A 21621-nucleotide genomic window follows, 5' to 3' on the forward strand; every position below is an offset into this window, starting at 1 on the left:
GAAGCTGGGGGATCAATTTAGACTGAAAATGGGATGGGTCGGGCAGGTGTTTCATTCAGGATTGGACTTCAAAACAAGGGGAGGGGCGGCCATCCTGATTAACAAAAGGGTGGTGTTCGAGGTGGGGAAAATGGTGACAGACCCGGGAGGCAGATTTATCATGGTGAGCGGAAAACTGGAGGAAATGGCAGTGGTGCTGGTGAATATATATGCCCCAAACTGGGACAACGTCGTGTTTGTTAGGAAGATGCTGGGAAAAATCCCGGACCTCGACTCACGCCGGTTGATCATGGGGGGTGATTTTAACACGGCCTTGGATCCGAGGGTGGACCGGTCGTGTTCTAGGTCGGGGAAAGTGTCAGCAATGGCAAAAGAGCTGCGAAGGTTCATGGAGCACTTGGGAGGTGCTGATCCATGGAGATTTGAGAAGCCAAGGAGTAAAGAATATTCATTCTACTCCCATGTTCACAAGATGTACTCCAGGATCGATTTTTTTTAATATTGGACAACATTGTTAGCGTGGCTGGTGGACATAGAGTATTCAGCAATCGTAGTATCGGACCACCATGCGCCAGATTGGCTAGACCTACAGGTGAACACGAGAAACTCTGAGCGCCGACAGTGGAGATGCAGGGCTGTTAGCAAACAACAAAATATGTGAGCAAGTGAGGGAGGCCATTCGGGGGTATATAAAAACCAACAACACGGTTGACCTCCCGGCTGGGGTGGTGTGGGAGGCACTGAAAGCGGTCATCAGAGGGGAATATATTTCGATTCGGGCCCATAGGGAGAGGGCTGAACGGGCAGAGGTCGATAGGCTAGCAGGAGAAATCTTACATGTGGATGGGTGATATGTGGAGTCTCCGGATGAGGAGCTCCTGAAGGAGCGTCAGAGACTTCAACTGGATTTTGGGCTTCTTTCCACAGGCAAAGCGGAGGGACAGCTGAGGAGGGTAAAATGGGCAGTATATGAATATGGGGAGAAAGCTAGCAGGATGTTGGCGCATCAGCTGAGGAAGCAGGAGGCAGCGAGAGGAATAGGGAAAATTAAGGATGTGAGGGGCAAAGTAGTGAGGGACACGGGGCAGTTAATGACATGTTCCATGAATTCTATAGTCGTTTATATGAGTCGGAACCCCCTGGGGGGGGGATGAACCAATTCCTGGGGAGGCTAGAGTCCCCAAAGGTAGATGAGGAGCTGGTGGAAGTCTTGGAGGGCCCAATTGGGCTCAGTGAAGTTATAAGACGGATTGGGGCAATGCAATCGGGGAAGGCCCCGGGAACTGACGGATTCCCAGTGGAATTCTACAAAACATTTTCGGGGCTAGTGAGGCCGCTGTTAGTCAAGGCTTTCAATGAATCCAAGGCCTCTTCATTCACCTGAGGAAGGGGCAGTGCTCTGAAAGCTAGTGTTTAAAACAAACATGTTGGACTTTAACCTGGTGTTCTAAGACTTCTCACCCCAGTCCAACGACAATCTCCACTCCAAGGAGTTAGGAATGCTTCCCCCAACGCTGTCACAAGCATCAATCTCTCTCATCCTGAAGCGAGAGCTGTGGATCGTACAGACCAATTTCCCATTTGAACGTGGATGCGAAATTACTGGCAAAGATTTTGGCCACCAGAATAGAGGACTGTGTCCCAGAGGAAATAGGTGAGGATCAGACGAGGTTCGTGAAGGGCAGACGCCTGACGTCTAATATAAGACGGCTTCCCAATGTTATAATGATGCCAACTGAGGGGCGTGAGGCTGAGGTGATTGGGCCATGGACGCGGAGAAGGCTTTTGACCGGGTGGAGTGGAAGTACATACGGGATATCTTAGGCAGGTTCAGGCAGGGATTTGTGGGCTGGGTCCGGCTATTGTATCAGGCTCCGGTGACAAATGTGAGAACCAGCCGAATCCGGTCAGAATATTTTAATTGCGGGAGGGACAAAGCAGGGGTGCCCGCTCTCCCAATTACTGTTTGCCCTGGCCATAGATCCATTATCAATGTCCCTTAAGAGCATTGAGTGCTTGGCGGGGAATAGCAAGAGGGGGATGTGGGGGGGGGGGGGGGGGGGGGGGGGGGGGGGCTGGAGCACAGGGTCTCTCTCTCTATGCGGATGACTTGCTGCTTTATGTTACAGACCCGGTGGGGAGTGACCAAAATCATGGAGTACTGGGAGAATTTGGGCGATTTTCAGGCTACAAGCTGAATATGGGAAAAAGCGAGATGTTTGTGATCCAGGCACAGGGACAGGAAAGGAGACTGTGGGAGTTACCTTTTAAAGTGGTGGCAGGGAGTTTCAGACATTTAGGGATTCAAGTGGCTAAAGAGTGGGAGCAGCTCCACAAGTTAAATCTGGGCAAAGCGGTCGACCAAATGAAAAGGGATTTCCACAGATGGGACATGCTCCCTCTGACGTTAGTGGGAAGGGTTCAGACGGTGAAGATGACTGTCCTTCCAAGACTGCTTATCTTTTTTCAATGCCTTCCGAACTTTGTCCCAACGGCTTTTTTTTTTAGAAAAATAAATGCGGCGATTACAGGTTTTGTGTGGGCGGGGGAACCCCGAGAGTAAAGAGGGGACTCCTGGAGCGGGGTCGCGGAGAGGGAGGCCTGGCACTCCCAAGCTTTATTAATTATTACTGGGTGGCCAACATATCGGTGGTCAGGAAGTGGGTAGTGGGGGAGGGGTTGGCCTGGGGGCGAGTGGAAGGGGCATCCTGTAAGGGTACGAGTCTGGAGGCTTTACTGACTCCACCCCTGCCGTTCTCGCCAGTTCGGTACTCTACAAGCCTTGTGGTGGTGGCAGCCCTCAGGGTGTGGGGGCAGTACATGGGATTGGAGTGGTCTTCGATTTGTACCAATCACCGGCTTATCCCAGGGAGGCTGGATCGGAGCTTCATGAGGTGGCAGCAGGCAGGGATCGAGCGATTTGGGGATCTATTTATCTAGGAGGGCTTTCCGACCTTGGAGGCATTACAGGAGGAGTTTGAGTTACCGGGTGGGAATGGGTTTCGATATCTTCAGCTCCGGGACTTTGTCCGGAGGCAGGTTCCAAGCTTCCCTCGCCTCCCCCTGAGGGGGCTACAGGACAAGGTGCCGTTAAAAACTAGGGTTGGAGAAAAGAACACAAGAACATAAGAACTAGGAGCAGGAGGTAGGCCATCTGGCCCCTCGAGCCTGCTCCACCATTCAATGAGATCATGAATGATCTTTTGGGGACTCAGCTCCACTTTCCGGCCCGAACACCATAACCCATCTTTGGCGGGTAGAATCAAGGAAAACCCCAAGGCCTTTACACACGTGAGAAATATGAGAATTACTAGAGCAATGGTGGGTCCGATCAAGGACAGTAGTGGGAGATTGTGTATTGAGTCAGGATAGGAGAGGTCTTGAACGAGTACTTTTCTTCAGTATTTATGAATGAGAGGGGCCATATGGCCTACACCTGGAGAGGACAGTGTGAAACTGACTGGTAAGCTCGAGGAGATACTTGTTAGGAAGGAAGATGTGTTGGGCATTTTGAAACACTTGAGGATAGACAAGTCCCCCGGGCCTGCCGGGATATATCCAAGGATTCTATGGGAAGCAAGAAATTAAATTGTAGAGCCGTTGGCAATGATCTTTTCGTCCTCACTGTCAACAGGGGTGGTACCAGAGGATTGGAGAGTGGCGAATGTCATGCCCCTGTTCAAAAAAGGGAATAGGGATAACCCTGGGAATTACAGGCCAGTTAGTCTTACTTCAGAGGTTGGCAAAGTAATGGAAAGGGTACTGAGGGATAGCACCCGGAGGAAACCCACGCACACAGGGGGAGGACGTGCAGACTCCACACAGACAGTGACCCAGCTGGGAATCGAACCTGGGACCCTGGAGCTGTGAAGCATTTATGCTAACCACCATGCTACCCTGCTGCCCCTCATGCTTATGCAGAAAGTAAGGAGGCATGGGATAGTGGGCAATCTGGCCAGTTGGATAACGAACTGGCCAACGGATACAAGTCAGAGAGTGGTGGTGGATGGCAAATATTCAGCCTGGAGCCGTTACCAGTGGTGTACCGCAGGGATCAGTTCTGGGTCCTCCGCTGTTTGTGATTTTCACTAATGACTTGGATGAGGGAGTTGAAGGGTGGGTCAGTAAATTTGCAGACAATACGAAGATTGGTGGAGTTGTGGATAGTGAGAAAGGTACAAAGGAGATTTACCAGGATGTTGCCTGGAATGGAGAGTAGGTCTTACGAGGAAAGGTTGAGGGTGCTAGGACTTTTCTCATTAGAACGGAGAAGGATGAGGGGCGACTTGATAGAGGTTTATAAGATGATCAGGGGAATAGATAGAGTAGACCAGGGGTGGGCAAACTATGGTCCGTGGGCCGCATGCGGCCCGCCAAAGGTCTTTATGCGGCCCACCGAGATCAAGTCATTTTTTTTTTATTTAAAAAATTTATTTTTCTTTTTTTTTATAAGGTTAATGGGGGGGGGGCTGTTGGGTTACTGGTATAGGGTGGATACGTTGACTTGAGTAGGGTGATCATTGCTCGGCACAACATCGAGAGCCGAAGGGCCTGTTCTGTGCTGTACTGTTCTATGTTCTATATGAGGCGCCCAGAATCATAACCGGGTGAAGCACCATTTTTGAAAAGTAGAGAAAAAGAGGGCTAAGGCAGGATGCCGCCGGGGGAAGCGCTGAGGTATATGCCGCACGCTAATTGGTTACAACCGGGACTATTAATTAATATACTATGCGGCCCTTTAAAATTGTGAATTTCTGAATGTGGCCCTTGCACGGAAAAGTTTGCCCACCCCTGGAGTAGACAGTCAGAGACTTTTTCCCCGGGTGGAACAAACCATTACAAGGGGACATAAATTTAAGGTGAATCTTGGAAGATATAAGTGGAATGTCAGAGGTAGGTTCTTTACCCAGAGAGTAATGGGGGCATGGAATGCACTGCCTGTGGAAGTAGTTGAGTCGGAAACATTAGGGACCTTCAAGCGGCTATTGGATAGATACATGGATTACGGTAGAATGATGGGGTGTAGATTAATTTGTTCTTAATCTAGGACAAAGGTTCGGCACAACATGGTGGGCCGAAGGGCCTGTTCTGTGCTGTATTTTTCTATGTTCTATGTTCTAACCCTTAATCCCTTTATTCTTCAAAAAACTATCTATCTTTATCTTAAAAACATTTAATGAAGGAGCCTCAACTGCTTCACTGGGCAAGGAATTCCATAGATTCACAACCCTTTGGGTGAAGAAGTTCATCCGAAGCTCAGTCCTAAATCTACTTCCCCTTATTTTGAGGCTATGCCCCCTTGTTCTGCTTTCACCCGCCAGTGGAAACAACCTGCCCGCATCTATTCTATCTATTCCCTTCATAATTTTATGTGTTTCTCTAAGATCACCCCTCATCCTTCTCAATTCCAACGAGTACAATGTCAGTCTACTCAATCTCTCCTCGTAATCCAACCCCTTCAGATCTGGGATTGACCTAGTGAATCTCCTCTGCACACCCTCCAGTGCCAGTATGTCCTTTCTCAAGTAAGGAGACCAAAACTGAACACAATACTCCAGGTGTGGCCTTACTTAAAGCCTCTCTCTAAAGCCTCCACATCCTTCTGGTAGTGTGGCGACCAGAATTGAACACTATATTCCAAGTGTGGCCTAACTAAGATTCTATACAGCTGCAACATGACTTGCCAATTCTTGTGCTCGATGCCCCGGCCAATGAAGGCAAGCATGCCGTATGCCTTCTTGACTACCTTCTCCAGCTGTGTTGCCGCTTTCAGTGACCTGTGGACTTGTACACCTAGATTTCTCTGACTTTCAATACTCTTGAGGGTTCGACCATTCACTGTATATTCCCTACCTGTATTAGACCTTCCAAAATGCATTACCTCACATTTGTCCGGATTAAACTCCATCTGCCATCTCTCCACCCAAGTCTCCAAATTATCTAAATCCCTGCTGTATCCTCTGACAGTCCTCATCGCTATCCGCAATTCCACCAACCTTTCCGTCGTCTGCAAATTTACTAATCAGACTAGTTACATTTTCCTCCAAATCATTTACATATACTACGAACAGCAGCGGTCCCAGCACTGATCCCTGCAGAACACCACTAGTCACAGCCCTCCAATCAGAAAAGCACCCTTCCATTGCAACTCTCTGCCTCTATGACCTAGCCAGTTCTGTATCCACCTTGCCAGCTCACCCCTGATCCCGTGTGACTTCACCTTTTGTCCCAGTCTACCATGAAGGACCTCGTCAAAGGCCTTACTCAAGTCCATATAGACAACATCCACTGCCCTACCTGCATCAATCATCTTTGTGACCTCTTCGAAAAACTTATCAAGTTAGTGACACGACCTCCCCTTCACAAAACCATGCTGCCTCTCACTCATCCGTCCATTTGCTTCCAAATGGGAGTAGATCCTTTCTCGAAGAATTCTCTCCAGTAATTTCCCTACCACTGACGCAAGGCTCACCGGCCTGTAGCTCCCTGGATTATCCTTGCTACCCTTCTTAAACAAAGGAACAACATTGACTATTCTCCAGTCCTCCGGGACATCACCTTAAGACAGTGAGAATCCAAAGATTTCTGTCAAGGCCTCAGCAATTTCCTCTCTAGCCTCCTTCAGTAATAGGCCGGTCGGCCCGACTTCGGTCATGGGCAAGATTTTAGAGTCTGTTAATAAAGATGAGATCGCGAAGCACTTGGAAGTGCATGGTAAAATAGGACTGAGTCAGCACGGCTTTGTCAAAGGGAGGTCGTGTCTGACAAATTTGTTATGAGTGTTTTTGAGGAGGTGAGAAGCAAGTTAGACAAAGGAGAAACAGTGTTGGCGATTTATTTAGTATTCCAGAAGGCCTTTGACAAGGTGCCGCATAGGAGACTGTTAAATAAGTTAAGAGCTCATAGTTTTCAGGGTAAGATCCTGGCATGAATAGAGGATTGGCTGACTGGCAGAAGGCAGAGAGTGGGGATAAAGAGGTCTTTTTCAGGATGACAGCCAGTGACTAGTGGTGTGCCTCAGGGATCTGTAATGGGACCACAACTTTTTACAATATACATTAATGATCTGGAAGAAGGTACTGAAGACCTGTTGCTAAGTTTGCAGATGATACAAAGATCTGTGGAGGGACAGGTAATATTGAGGAAGCAAGGAGACTGCAGAAGGACTTGGACAAGCTAGGAGAGTGGGCAATGAAGTGGCAAATGAAATACAATGTGGAAAAGTGTGAGGTTATGCACTTTGGAAGGAGGAATCTAGGCATGAAATGAAATGAAAATGAAAATCGCTTATTGTCACAAGTAGGTTTCAAATGAAGTTATTGTGAAACGCCCCTCGTCGCCACATTCCGGCGCCTGTCCGGGGAGGCTGGTACGGGAATTGAACCGTGCTGCTGTCCTGCCTTGGTCTGCTTTCAAAGCCAGCGATTTAGCCCTGTGCTAAACCAGGCATAGACTATTTTCTAAATGGGGAATTGCTTCGGAAAGCAGAAGCACAAAGGGACTTAGGAGTTCTTGTTCATGATTGTCTTAAGGTTAACGTGCAGGTTCAGTCGGCAGTTAGGAAGGCAAATGTAATGTCAGCATTCATGTCAAGAGGGCTGGAATACAAGACCAGGGAGGTACTTCTGAGGCTGTACAAGGTTCTGGTCAGACCCCATTTGGAGTAATGTGAGCAGTTTTGGGCCCCATATCCAAGGAAGGATGTGCTGGCCTTGGAAAGGGTCCAGAGGAGGTTCACAAGAATGATCCCTGGAATGAAGAACTTGTCCTATGAGGAACATTTGAGGATCTGGGTCTGTACTCGGAGTTTAAGGATGAGAGGGGATCATATTGAAATGTACAAGATACTGCGAGGCCTGGATAGAGTGGACATGGAGAGGATGTTTTCACTTGTAGGAAAACCTAGAACCAGAGGACACCATCTCAGACTAAAGGGGCGATCCTTTAAAACTGAGATGAGGAGGAATTTCTTCAGCCAGAGGGTGGTAAATGTGTGGAACTCTTTGCCGCAGAAGGCAGTGGAGGCCAATTCATTTGAGTGTCTTTAAGACAGAGATAGATAGGTTCTTGATTAATAAGGGGATCAGGGGTTATGGGGAGACGGCAGAAGAATGGGGATGAGAAACAGATCAGCCATGATTGAATGGTGGACCAGACTCGATGGGTCAAGTGGCCTAATTCTGCTCCTAAGTCTTATGGTCCTGGCCTACTCCTCCCTGGTGGCCCGGAGACGGATTTTGCTGGGATGGAGGGACACAGAGCCCCCAAAGTCAGGTGTGTGCAATATGGCAAGGTTTCTCAGCCTCGAAAAAATCAAGTTCGCCTTGAGAGAATCAACTCAGGGATTCGCCCAGAGGTGACAACCGTTCATCGACTTCTTGAAAGAAAACTGAACGTCAGCAGTAGGAGGAGAAAATAGGAGGCATGGCAGTGTTAGATAAGGACAGGGAACTCAGTATACAGGTAGCTAGGAAATAGGGCGCGGGAAGTTTTTTGTGTTTTTGGACGTGAGAAGTGCCTGTGTTTGTTGAAGCAGAGAATCACCATTCTCTCACCTTGTTTTGTATGCATGCTTCCCAAATAGTGGCAGATAAACTGTAGTATCAAGCAGTCACAGAATTTCAACCTACAACCTTCCCTTTCTGAAGCAGATTCTCCACGCCAGTGACTTTGAACTGGAGTCCGTGGCCCCTGGAGTCCACGAGAAGCATTCAAGACAGCCCCTGAAATAAGTGAACAGTGCTATTATACAAACAACTGTTGAATGACGTCTGGGTCTGCCTGGAAAGTGTCACGAGGCCCAGAAGCTCCTGATCATTGTTGAACCGTGTTGTCAACACATCAACTTTCAAGCTCAGTGGGTGTGCTCCATTTGGCATCTTCGTAGTGGGCAAGAGGAGAAGCCCAAGCTGGTCCGGCCTCATGTCTCACCAGCACTCAGTCAGCTCCTGTCTTCAGCATAACGCAACCAATCTCAACAACACACTACAAACTGAAGCAGAACTCTGTAAACCGCAGAGGCAGTCTCAGCTTTATGTAAACCTCAACGTCTACTTCAATAATGGTCGACTCCTTTTATAGAAACATAGAATTTACAGTGCAGGAGGCCATTAGGCCCATCGAGTCTGCATCGGCCCTTGGAAAGAGCACCCTACCAATGCCCACACCTCCACCCTATCCTGGGAACCCAATAACCCCTCCTAACCTTTTTGTGCACTAAGGGACAATTTAACATGGCCAATCCACCTAACCTGCACATCTTTGGACTCTGGGAGGAAACCGGAGCACCCGGAGGAATCCCACGCAGTCACAGGGAGAATGTGCAGACTCCGCACGGACTGCGAACCAAGCGGGAATCGAACCTGGGACCCTGGAGCTGTGAAGCTACAGTGCTAACCACTGTGCTACAGTGCAGCCCCCTCTGTACTGTATCACTTCCTGCTGAGTCTTCTCCGCACTGGCAGAAGAGATGGATCTGCCCACAAGAGAGATCCTCACTGACCTGTGCCTCATCAAAGATTCCCCCACCCACCTTTCCTTTGAGCTTCTTATTTTGATCCGGAACATGCTACAACTCTCTAATCCAAGCAGCAACTTTAGAAACCCTAGTCAGCACCCTAACCTTTCTGAAAGTAGAATTCAAAATTGAACCGCTTGTTCTCTTGGGGCGTGGGAGCACAAAGCTGGGTGGATGCTTGAGGGAGAAAGTGCATTCAAACGCAGTCCTGAGGGGACGAGTGAGGAGCAGATGATGAACAAAAGAACAAAGAAAATTACAGCACAGGAACAGGCCCTTCGACCCTCCAAGCCTGCGCCCAATCCAGATCCTTTGTCTAAACCGGTTGCATATTTTCCAAGGTCTACTTCCCTCTGTTCCCCACCCTTTCATATATCGGTCCAGATGCATCTTAAATGACGCTATCGTGCACGCCTCTACCACCTCCACTGGCAAAGCGTTCCAGGCACCCACCACCCTCTGTGTAAAAAACTTTCCACGCACATCTCCCTTAAACTTTCCCCCTCTCACCTTGAAATCGTGACCCCTTGTAATTGACACCCCCACTCTTGGAAAAAGCTTGTTGCTATCCACCCTGTCCATACCTCTCATTATTTTGTAGACCTCAATCAGGTCCCCCCTCAACCTTCGTCTTTCCAACGAAAACAATCCTAATCTACTCAAACTATTCCAAATGTGGCTGAACCAAAGTCCTATACAACTGTAACATGACCTGCCGACTCTTGTACTCAATACCCCGTCCAATGAAGGCAAGCATGCTGTATGCCTTCTTGACCACTCTATCGACCTGCGTTGCCACCTTCAGGGTACAATGGACCTGAACTCCCAGATCTCTCTGCACATCAATTTTCCCCAGGACTCTTCCATGGACCATATAGTCCGCTCTTGATGCTCTTTGTTCTTTCTTTTCAAGTGTCCCTCAGAAGAACCCACTAAATTGTAGACCGTACTGCCCTTCGAGAGGCTGCTCCGCTATTCAATAAGATCGCGACTGATCTTCTATCTCACTTCCACTGTCCCACCAGCATTTCCTGGTTTTACTTGTTGACCACTCGTTTCCCTGCATCGTTCTGTGCCTTTCTGCCACTGTTTTTGTGAATTTTTGTTCCTTCGATTGTTTTTCCTGACCTCACTTACATACCACCTACCTTATCTTTTTTAACAAAACTGCAAAAAATACCCTACTTGATAGCTGTCAAACCCACCAATTCCTTTGACCGGTTTCTCTCCTCATTTAACGCCCAACCATTTTCTGGAGTGGAAAATCAGTGTGCACAGATAAACTAACCAACTGGTTAGAGCGCTTTACAGCAATAAGATGAACCAACAGATTGCAACCTGGGCATAGTGGGGTTTGAGCTTGAAGAAGGCTTGCAGCTGATAATTAGGATGGTAGGGAAGGGACCTTCTTGTACACACAACATGCTGCATTAGGGAAACAGCCTTGGAAGTCTGTATTTGCCACTGATGCGAGGGTGAAACCAAACAGGAAGATGTGATCTCGCACAGGGCTGATTCTTAGCTTGTAGCAGTACAGAGAGGCTGACAGAGGAAAGAGTGGTGAGCGTGCATTTCTTTAAACTACAGCAGTTAAAGACTGACAGGTTGCTTGCTTGAAAATGAACTATTTGAAAGGTTGATAAAGATTGGGTCAGCTGGCTTCATAATAATAATCTTCGTGTCACAAGTAGGCTTACGTTAACACTGCAATGAAGTTACTGTGAAAAGCCCCTAGTCGCCACACTTGTACACAGAGGGGAATTCAGAATGTCCAATTCACCTCATAGAATTTACAGTGCAGAAGGAGGCCATTCGGCCCATCGAGTCTGCACCGGCTCTTGGAAAGAGCACCCTACCCAAAGTCAACCCCTCCACCCCATCCCCATAACCCAGTAATCCCACCCAACACTAAGGGCAATTTTGGACACTAAGGACAATTTATCCAGGGCCAATCCACCTAACCTGCACATCTTTGGACTGTGGGAGGAAACCGAAGCACCCGGAGGAAACCCACGCACACACAGGGAGGATGTGCAGACTCCGCACAGACAGTGACCCAGCCGGGAATCGAACCGGAGACCCTGGAGCTGTGAAGCGGTTGTGCTATCCACAATGCTACCGTGCTGCCCGTCATTGAACTTCGCTGAAAAAGCACTCCAAACCGATTTTTATGATACAGCAAGTCACCGTTTTGAGCTGATGATCTTTCATCAGGGTTCTGACCTGACCCGAAACGTTAACTCGGTTTCTCTCTCCACAGATGCTGCCGGAGCTGCTGAGTATTTCCAGCATTTTCTGTTGTTATTTCAGCATCTGCGAGATTTAATTTTGGTGAAGGTGTACAGTAAATGCTTCACTAACTTTCTGGGACGGATTTATCTTCCTCTTCACCCTTCTTCTTGGAGTCTTTTCTTCCCCATAAACCGCTGAACCAGCCGCCACTCTGCTTCTCCGATCCCTTCTTCCCCAGCATCTTGTGTCCTGATCTGATCACCTGAGAACAAAAGCAAAACGTGCATGAGGGGGGAGAGAAAATTAAACTGTACAACTAAACAAAATTGATGTTTACAGTTACCTCGACGTGTGCCTGCTGTCTTGCTAATGTGATGTTGAAAATATCCAGTGATTTCTCCAGGATCTGAGAAGGACACAAAAAACAATGAAAAATACACAACAGGAAATGCAAGTTAAAAGGACAGAACATTTTACAATAATGGCATCTCCTTGTTGAACTTGGGAGGAATTATAACATAATAATAATAATTGCTTATTGTCACAAGTAGGCTTCAATGAAGTTACTGTGACAAGCCCCTAGTCGCCACATTCCGCCGCCTGTTCGGGGAGGCTGGTTGAAAGTTTAGGGAGTTCTCCTCACTTACTGGCCAACATTCATCTCTCGATTAATACCACAATTGACATTTTGTCGTAGTGTTGTCTGGGGCATTTTATGCACACAAACTGGCTGCTACATTGCCGACTTTATCACAGTGATTACCTTTCAAAAGTCATTCACCCAGTACAGAACATGAATGGTATAAATGGGAGAGACAATTCATAATCAAACGTCGAGAGATGGATCACATCTTAAAATGTACATACCAAAAAGAATTTAAGAAACTGATACTGGGGCATTATTATTTGTCCAAATATGCAAATTAGAAGGAGAACCCATTAAGTCCCTCAAGCCTGCGATTCAGTAAGATGGTGGCAGATCTGATGTTAACCTCAACTTCACATTCCTGCCTGGCCCCGATACTCTTTCATCCCTTTGCTTACCAAGAATCAATCAATCTCTGCTGTAAACATATTCGAGAACGTCCAAACTTTCACCTTCAACCCATTTCTATTGATAGCAATTATTCATTTCTTCCATTGATTTAATTTTTCCATCCCCTTTCACCCCACTTTCCATCTTGTTTTTCACTCACCACTGTCTTTCCTCCCTCTCCCTCCCCACCCCACCCACCTCCCCACCCTCCCACCACTTCCCTGTTCCAGGTTGTCCTTTGACACACTGCTTACTTTTGTTCCACCATTAACACATTCTGATCGCTCAGTGCCACTATCAGCAACCTTCTCAGTCATTATCACCACCATTTACAATCCCTTTATCTTTTCGTCCACGATTTTTTTGTAGTCTCTCCCTAGCTTCCACCTATCGCTGGCCCTCTATCCAGCCCTACTGCTCCACCACATTCGCCCCGTGTCTGCGTGGGCTTCCTCCGGGTGCTCCAGTTTCCTCCCACAAGTCCCGAATGACATGCAGGTTAGATGGATTGGCCATACTAAATTGCCCTAGTGTCCAAAAAGGTTAGGTAGGGTTACTGGGTTACAGGGATAGGGTGAAGCGGTGGGCTTAATTAGGGTACTCTTTCCAAGGGCCGGTGCAGACTCGATGGGCCGAATGGTCTCTGTAAATTCTCTGCACTGTAAATTCTATGATTCTATGAAACTCTCTCTGAACAGCTTCCAATGTACTTACATCCTTCCTTAAACAAGGAGACCAAAACTGTACACAATACTCAAGCTGTATAAAATCGTTAGGAAAAGGAAATAAGCGGGGTGACTGGCAGATAGCCAAGGATATTCCTATTATCATACATAAAAATGATGTGGCGATGCCGGCGTTGGACTGGGGTGGGCACAGTAAGAAGTCTTACAACACCAGGTTAAAGTCCAACAGATTTGTTTCAAATCACTAGCTTTCGGAGCACTTCTCCTTCCTCAGGTGAATGAAGAGATGGGTTCCAGAGACATATATATCGACAAAGTCAAAGATGCAAGATGATACTTTGAATGAGAGTCTTTGCAAGTAATTAAGTCTTTACAGATCCAGAGAGAGGGGTAATCACAGAACAAGAACAAAGAAAAGTACAGGACAGGAACAGACCCTTCGGCCCTCCAAGTCTGCGTCGACCATGGTGCCCATCTAAAAAAGCAAGCCCAGGCCAGATGGTGAGGGGGGGGGATGAATGCAATTCTGAAATCCTACCAACGGTCCTGGCTTGAGACAATTCACACCTCCTTAACCTGTGATTATCCTTCTCTCTGGATCTGTGAAGACCGTAAAGCTAGTGATTTGAAACAAACCTGTTGGACTTTAACCAGGTGTTGTAAGACTTTTTACCATATATAAAAAGAGATATAACTAGTCAAGTTGGTAGACCAGTTGGATGAAAATCGTTGAAGGGAAAGGTAATGTAATATTTTTTTTTTAAAACATCTAGAAACTAAATATAAAATACATTACTCAGTGCGAACTTCAAAAAGGGAAGGTCATGCTTGAAAATCATCACTGATTCTTTGAAGGAATAACAAAGACTGGACAAGGATAATGCAATAGATGTAACATATTTTGATTTTCAAAAGGCTAGCAACAAAGTGCCACATGGTCGATACACAATTAAGATCAGTGTGTGTGAAGTCGGGAAGCATGGAGCAGAACGGACAGCAAGCTGACTACAAAGCAGAAAAGAGAGAGAAAGGATTATAGGTAACCACGTAGACCAACAGGCGACAGGGAGTCGTGTTTCACAGGGATCGGAGCTGGGACCACTGTTATTCACTACCTATATTCATGATTTGGAGATTTGCAGTCAGGAAACATAAGTGTAATTTCAAAACCACCAAATTGGGATATAGTTAACACAAAAGAATGGTGAGAGAAAATACAAGACAACATGAATAAACTTGCAGAACGGGCACATAATTTACAAATTCATTTCAATATAGATAAATAAGAGGTGGTGCATTTTGAAGGGAGGAATAAAGGGTCACATGGATAGTACAATTCTAAATGGGGTAGAAGCGAAGGGGTCTGGGGTACATATGCACAAATGAATAGAAGTAGAGGTGCAAGTCAACAAGACCATAAAAATAGCAAACCAAACACTGGAGTTCATTTAGAAAGAGACAGAAATGAAAAGCAAAAACATTTAACTTGAATGGACCCTTGTTGGACAATAAATACAAGTACTGGTATATTTCTGGTCTCAATATTATAAAAAGGACACAGAGAAATTAAGGACGGTACCAACAAGTCAACCCAGATTATAACTAACACTGAAGATCAAACATGTTGCAGCCCTTTCCTCTAGAAAAGAGAAGGCTGAGAGGTGACTTCATAGAATTTACAGAGCAGAAGGAGGACATTCGGCCCATCGAGTCTGCACCGGCTCTTGGAAAGAGCACTCTACCCAAGGTCAACACCTCCACCCTATCCCCATAACCCAGTAACCCCACCCAACACTAAGGGCAATTTATCATGGCTAATCCACCTAACCTGCACATCTTTGGACTGTGGGAGGAAACCGGAGCACCCGGAGGAAACCCACGCACACACGGGGAGGATGTGCAGACTCCGCACAGACAGTGACCCAAGCCAGAATCGAACATGGGACCCTGGAGCTGTGAAGCAATTGTGCTATCCACAATGCTACCGTGCTGCCCTTAAAGAAGTCAAGATAATAAAATGGCTTGATAGAGTAGAGAGAGAAAACTTTCCTTCTGTGGGTGAGTCCAAAACTAGAAGTCATAAATATAAAAGCAGTCATTAATAAATCAAATGTGGAATTCAACTACTTAATTTAGAATTTAACACAATGGAACACCCAAGCTGCGTCATGGGAGTGTTACAAAATAAAGCAAGCCACAAACCATATGAGGTGGTGTTATGCCATATGGCCAATTCTTGTTGTAATAGATAGGTTTTGAAAAATGTCTTGAAAGAGGAAAGCAAGGTAGCGCAGCATGGAGGCATAGGGAGGGCGTTCCAAAGCTTGGGGCCTAGGCAATTGAGGGAATGGTCCCAGATTAAAATCAGGGATGCACAGTGGGCCAGAATTAGAGGAGTGCAGGGGTCACGGTGAGTTGTTGGGGTGCAGGAGATTACAGAAATAGGAAGGGCCAAAGCCAGAGGGGTGGGAGTTTGAAAACAAGGATGAGAATCTTTAAACCAAGACATTGCTTGACTGGGAGCCAATGTAGGTAAGTAAGCGAGGTTTACTGCGAGGAGCAGCATGGGCAACAAAGTTTTGAATGACGTCACGTTACAGGGTAGAATACGGGAAATCAGGCAGGAATGGTCGTGCACATCGAAGTAACAAAGGCCTGATTGACGTTTCGCTAGTTGGTGAGCTGAGATGGGGCAATCAGGTGATGCTCTGGAGGTGGAACTAATCAGTCGTAGTGATGGCTCAAAAAAATGACGTTGGAAACTTGTGTCTGGATCACATGCAAACATGTTTGATCCCAGAATTTCATGAAACTATCAGGCTGCAACATTTAACTAAGTGAGACACGTCCAAAGAGAACATTTCATATATTTTCAAATTAAAATACTTTGTTTCGTCATTTTTGTGCCTCCCATAGAGACCACACCAGGTCAGGTATCCCTTCTTCACGTTTGCTCTGAGGTTTACACCAGAATGGTTTCACTGGAAGCAATGGAGCCATGAACTCATGCTGACCTTGGGAGTTGCTGGATCTGCAGGGAACCATGGCTGCCTGCACTCACCTCACTACACTACAGCTTGAAACATTGCAATGCGAAAATGGAGTGGCAAAAACATTATTCTACCCCAACAGTACTCATCATCTTGTTAAATTATACAACAATCCAGTACGATACTGAAGTATTGAGGATCTGAATTCCAAAAGCAATGAGAGGGAAGGGCAGGCTCCAATCATTGTGGTCCTCGTGGGTGCAGAGGACATAGGCGGGGCAAGAAAGAAGTTTTGCTGAGGGAGCATTCAGAGCGAGAAGCTAACTTAAAAAGCAATACCATAAAAGTAATAATTTGTGAATTAGTCACTTGGTAGTAGAGAACTTGAATACTGCTGAAAGAACCAGACATGCTGCTTGCACTCATCAAGACAGACGCAAGAATGCCAAATTTCAACAGCAGCAGCAATTTATATTGCACAAGAGAAGGGTGTTGATATAGACTCTGGTCGTGACATCTGCATGGACAATGGATCAGGAATTAGAGCTGGGACCTTAATTATTGACAACCAACACCAATGGCTTAAATGAAGGGAGAGAGTATCACAGCCAAAACTGCTGACAATACAAAGATGGACAGGAAAGCAAATTGTGGGGGTGATACGAAAGGTCTGCAAAAGGATACGGGTAGCGCATAGACCCACCGACCCACTTAAGCCCTCACTTCCACCCTATCCCCGTAACCCTATAACCACTCCTAACTTTTTGGTCACTAAGGGGCAATTTAGCATGGCCAATCCATCTAACTTGCACGTCTTTGGACTGTGGGAGGAAACCGGAGCACCCGGAGGAAACCCAGGTAGACACGGGGAGAACGTGCAGACTACGCACAGACAGTGACCCAGCGGGGAATTGAACCTGGGACCCTGGCGCTGTGAACATAGAACATAACAGCGCAGTACAGGCCCTTCGGCCCTCGATGTTGCACCGTCCTGTGAAACCCCTCTAAAGTCCATCTACACTATTCCCTTATCGTCCATATGCCTATCCAATGACCATTTGAATGCGTTTAGTGTTGGCGAGTCCACTACTGTTGCAGGCAGGGTATTCCACGCCCTTACTACTCTCTGAGTAAAGAACCTACCTGAAGCCACAGTGCTAACCACAGTGCTGCCCATTGGTTAAGTGAGTGGACAAAGATTTGGCAGATGGGGTATCCTGGGAAAAATGTGAGGCTGTCCACTTTGACAGGGAGATTAAAAAAGCAGAACATTACTTCGATGGGAGAAAGCCTGCAGAATGCAGTAGCACAGAGGGTGCCTTTGTACATGAATCACAAAACGTTAGCATGAAGGTACAGCAAGTCATTAGGAAGGCAAATGCAATCTTGGCTTTTACTGCAAGGAACGCCTTGCCAACTGGCGAGTGCATCGGTGAGTCCAAACCTAGTGTGCTGTGCACTGTCTCAATCTCTTTGCGCAAGGAGGGACATTCGCGCAATGGAAATAGTTGAGAGAAGGTTCACTGAGCTGATTCCTGCGATGAAGGAGTTGTTTTATAAGGAAAAGTAGGAAGATTGGACCTGTACCCATTGGGATTTAGAGGAACAAGAGGTGCTCTTTGTGAAACTTGTAAGATTTTGATATGGGCTTGGCAGAGTGGATGCTGCGAGGATGCTTCCTCTCTTGGGGAAATCTAGAACGAGGGAACAGTTTAAAATTAAGGGCCTGCCAATTAAGACAGAGACGAGGAGAATTTTCTTCTCTCAGAAGATTGTTATTCTTTGGAATATATTTACACGGAGCAGTAAGTGCAGGCAGCGTCATTGAATATATTCGAGGATGAGCTCGACAGATTTTTGATCGACCAGGGGGTCGAGTTTATTCTGCAAGGCCGAAAATAGAAGATCAGGCCACAATCAGATCAGCTATGAAGTTACTGAGAAGGATCGAGGGGCAGAGTGCTCTACTCTTGCCACTATTTCTCGACCTGTTAAGAAGCTAGTCGCTAAATCACAGTTCTTTCACGCTTAAAAGATTTATGAGGTGTTTATTTCAGACCACAAATTCAGTCACAAATTGCCAGAGATGTCATAGCTTGGCGTCAAATTGCCTCAAATTGCTTTAAAATTATCTTTACCTGAAGTTGCTTCAATACTTCTTCAGAGAGTTTTGTCTGCGTCAGTTTGCTCTTGTAAGCCACTTTGTAAGCCTTCAGGTTTTGCCTGTGGCTTCTGATGTTGCCCCAGGACCACATGCGATATTTTCTCCGGACATGAACTTCCAGAACCCCTGTGATGGCATATTGCCACCTAAGACAAGGCAAATTATTAACTCAAGGCAATGAAAAGATAAAATTATGCAGAAAGAAGCAAAACATCCCAAAAAAGCCATGAATTGGCAAGGAAAATAGGAATGGCATCTCTGCCACATGCCAGGTTGGATCCCTGACTAAGAGGTTAGCAGGCATTTATTTGCAATGGGTGAGGCAAGGGAATGTGGACTTGCACAGCGCTCACACGGTGCCTGATCCATTAGCAACACAGACTCTGGGTGACAGGGCAGTAAAGTTTTGACTTTCCAGTTCTGATTCCCCTCAACAGTGACAAAAACGTCCCCAAAATTAGCGATCAGATTTCAGCTGGTTGAGTCAACTAAATTACTTGCCGTCTAAAGATTTTTTTAAATTGCGATCCTGAATTAACTGCCCCGTTTCAACAGCAAGATATTCACCTATTCTAAAAGAAATACAAACAACACACCATCCTTTCCGTAGCATTGGTGCCCTACAAATGTTATTGTTCAGCATTCGCATCCGAGTCAGAAGATTATGCGTTCATAGCCCATTCCAGAGACCGGAGCACATGTTCCCGGCTAGCACTCCCGTGTAGTACTGCGAGAGTGCTGCACTGCCAGTCACTCTCTTTTGGGCAAGACGTTAATACAAGGACCCTCTACCCTCTCAGGTAGATGTAAAACACCCCATGGCACCGTTTTAAAACAAGAGCAGGGATGTTCTCCCTCGATATCAAATGTAACATTTCCAAATTTGCTGACGACACAAAGCTGAGCGGAATGGTGAGGAGGATACAAGGGGGCTTCAATGTGATTGAGACAAGGTGAATGACTGGGCAGGGACTTGGCAGATGTGGTACGACGCGGCTAAATGTGAAGTTATACACTTTGGTGCGAAAAACAGAAAGGAGGATTATTATTTAAATGGTGATATACTGGGAAGTGTGGATGTACAAAAGGATCTGGGTGTCCTTGTACACCAGTCAATGAAAGTGGAAAGGCAGGTTTAGCAAGCAATTAGGAACAGTACATTGGTCTTCATTGCAAGAGGAGATGAGTTCAAAGCGAAGATATCTTACTGCAGTTATACACAACCACAAAAGGCATAGGGAGAAAGCAGAAGTATGGCATTGAGATCGTGGGTCAGCCACAATCATACTAAAGGCAGAGCAGGCTTGAACAAAGAACAAAGAAAATTACAGCACAGGAACAGGCCCTTCGGCCCTCCCAGCCTGCGCCGATCCAGATCCTTTATCTAAACCTGTCTCCTATTTTCCAAGGTCTACTTCCCTCTGTTCCCGCCCGTTCATATACCTGTCTAGATGCCTCTTAAATGATGCTATCGTTCCCGCCTCTACCACCTCCGCTGGTAAAGCATTCCAGGCACCCACCACCCTCTGCGTAAAAAATTTTCCACGCACATCTCCCTTAAACTTTCCCCCTCTCACCTTGAAATCGTGACCCCTTGTAATTGACAGCCCCACTCTTGTGAAAAGCTTGTTGCTATCCACCCTGTCCATGCCTCTCATAATTTTGTAGACCTCAATCAGGTCCCCCCTCAACCTCCGTCTTTCCAACGAAAACAATCCTAATCTACTCAACCTTTCTTCACAGCTAGCACCCTCCATACCAGGCAACATCCTGGTGAACCTCCTCTGCACCTTCTCCAAAGCATCCACATCCTTCTGGTAATGTGGCGACCAGAACTGCACGCAGTATTCCAAATGTGGCTGGACGGCCTCCTCCTGCTCCTAGTTTCTAAGTTGAGAGAAGTGCTACAGAGTGCAGGATTTTCATTCTTTTCATACAAATGCAGTTTCATTAATAAGTGTGTGTGATATAGGTTTTAAAAAAGAAAGATACATAATCTTGACCAGTGCAACTGCATCGCTGGCTTCGGTCAGACCACCCCAGCGGAAATCACAGCTTCAATTTGTTGTAAGTTACCAAACCGCAGGTAAAGTGAGTTGTGAGTTTCTGGGCACGGGGAATGTAATGCACATTTGAAAGAGCAAGGGCTGAGAGTTGAAGGAAGAAAAACCTGCCATCAAGTTGAAACTTCACAGGCAGACAGTGCAGATCTTAGCAACTTACCACTTTTTGGCATTTTCATGAAGGGGTACATCAGGCTTGTATTTTCGATAAGGTACATTTCTCACCATATAGTCCACAGATTCCAACAGATCGATAACACTGAGGTACTGGAAATGGAGAGAATCGTCAGCCCACACACACATGGCCCTTTCACATTCTCAGCTGCATGCTGACCAACATTGCAAGCTTGTTTCATAATGTTTAAATCAAGACAATACCGCACATGTCCATTCAAATTGCCTGGACGATCCGAGCTTGAAGAGCAGAGACTAGGAAATTATCAAATTTTTTTGTATTGTCTGCCCGTAACTCCTAACGCGCTGGTTTGAACAGACAGATCATTCAACCAAAAACAGCCATGCCTTCGATGCCAGACATACCGACTGCACCATGACATAACAGCATTTTGAGTCTTTGAGGTTTTAGTATCAGCCTGGTTAAACAATTTTAGTCTTATTTGTTATCGTACCTTTAAAAGACAAAATCAGCACACTATGTTGTGCGTTTTTAGGGAAAATAGTTAGTTGTCACATCTACTGAATTGCCTGTCTTTTTAAAAATCATTGATGCTGCTCTACAAGCCTGATACTCCACAAGGTATTGTTAGACATTTACTGTATCAATAGACACACCCTTACGGAGGGTGACCTAGGAAGCTGCATCTCAACAATACATTGGATTATTCAGAAGTAGATCTGATTAACATACTTTGAAAATAGATAGTAGTCTGATGGCTGGCACAATTGGTGATACAGTAGTCCCCCGTTATACCG

At 46.3% G+C, this 21621-nt stretch overlaps 1 protein-coding gene across 7 annotated transcripts in view; it reads right to left on the reverse strand.

Moving 5' to 3' along the window:
• vps13c (vacuolar protein sorting 13 homolog C) overlaps positions 1 to 21621 on the reverse strand; it is a 368173-nt gene that overhangs the window by 268885 nt on the left and 77667 nt on the right. For all 7 annotated transcript variants that reach the window (XR_005458698.1, XR_005458696.1, XR_005458697.1 and 4 more), the window contains 4 exons: positions 20849 to 20955; positions 18600 to 18771; positions 12093 to 12155; positions 11879 to 12011 (listed from right to left, as the gene is read on the reverse strand). Coding sequence is in view for 4 of the 7 variants with exons in the window: in XM_038784422.1 (XP_038640350.1) it covers positions 11879 to 12011; positions 12093 to 12155; positions 18600 to 18771; positions 20849 to 20955 (475 nt within the window). In the remaining 3 variants the exon portion in view is untranslated. The remainder of the gene's footprint in view (positions 1 to 11878; positions 12012 to 12092; positions 12156 to 18599; positions 18772 to 20848; positions 20956 to 21621) is intronic.

Source organism: Scyliorhinus canicula, chromosome 24 (genome assembly GCF_902713615.1).
Source record: "Scyliorhinus canicula chromosome 24, sScyCan1.1, whole genome shotgun sequence".
In the NCBI taxonomy this organism is placed as follows: domain Eukaryota; kingdom Metazoa; phylum Chordata; class Chondrichthyes; order Carcharhiniformes; family Scyliorhinidae; genus Scyliorhinus; species Scyliorhinus canicula.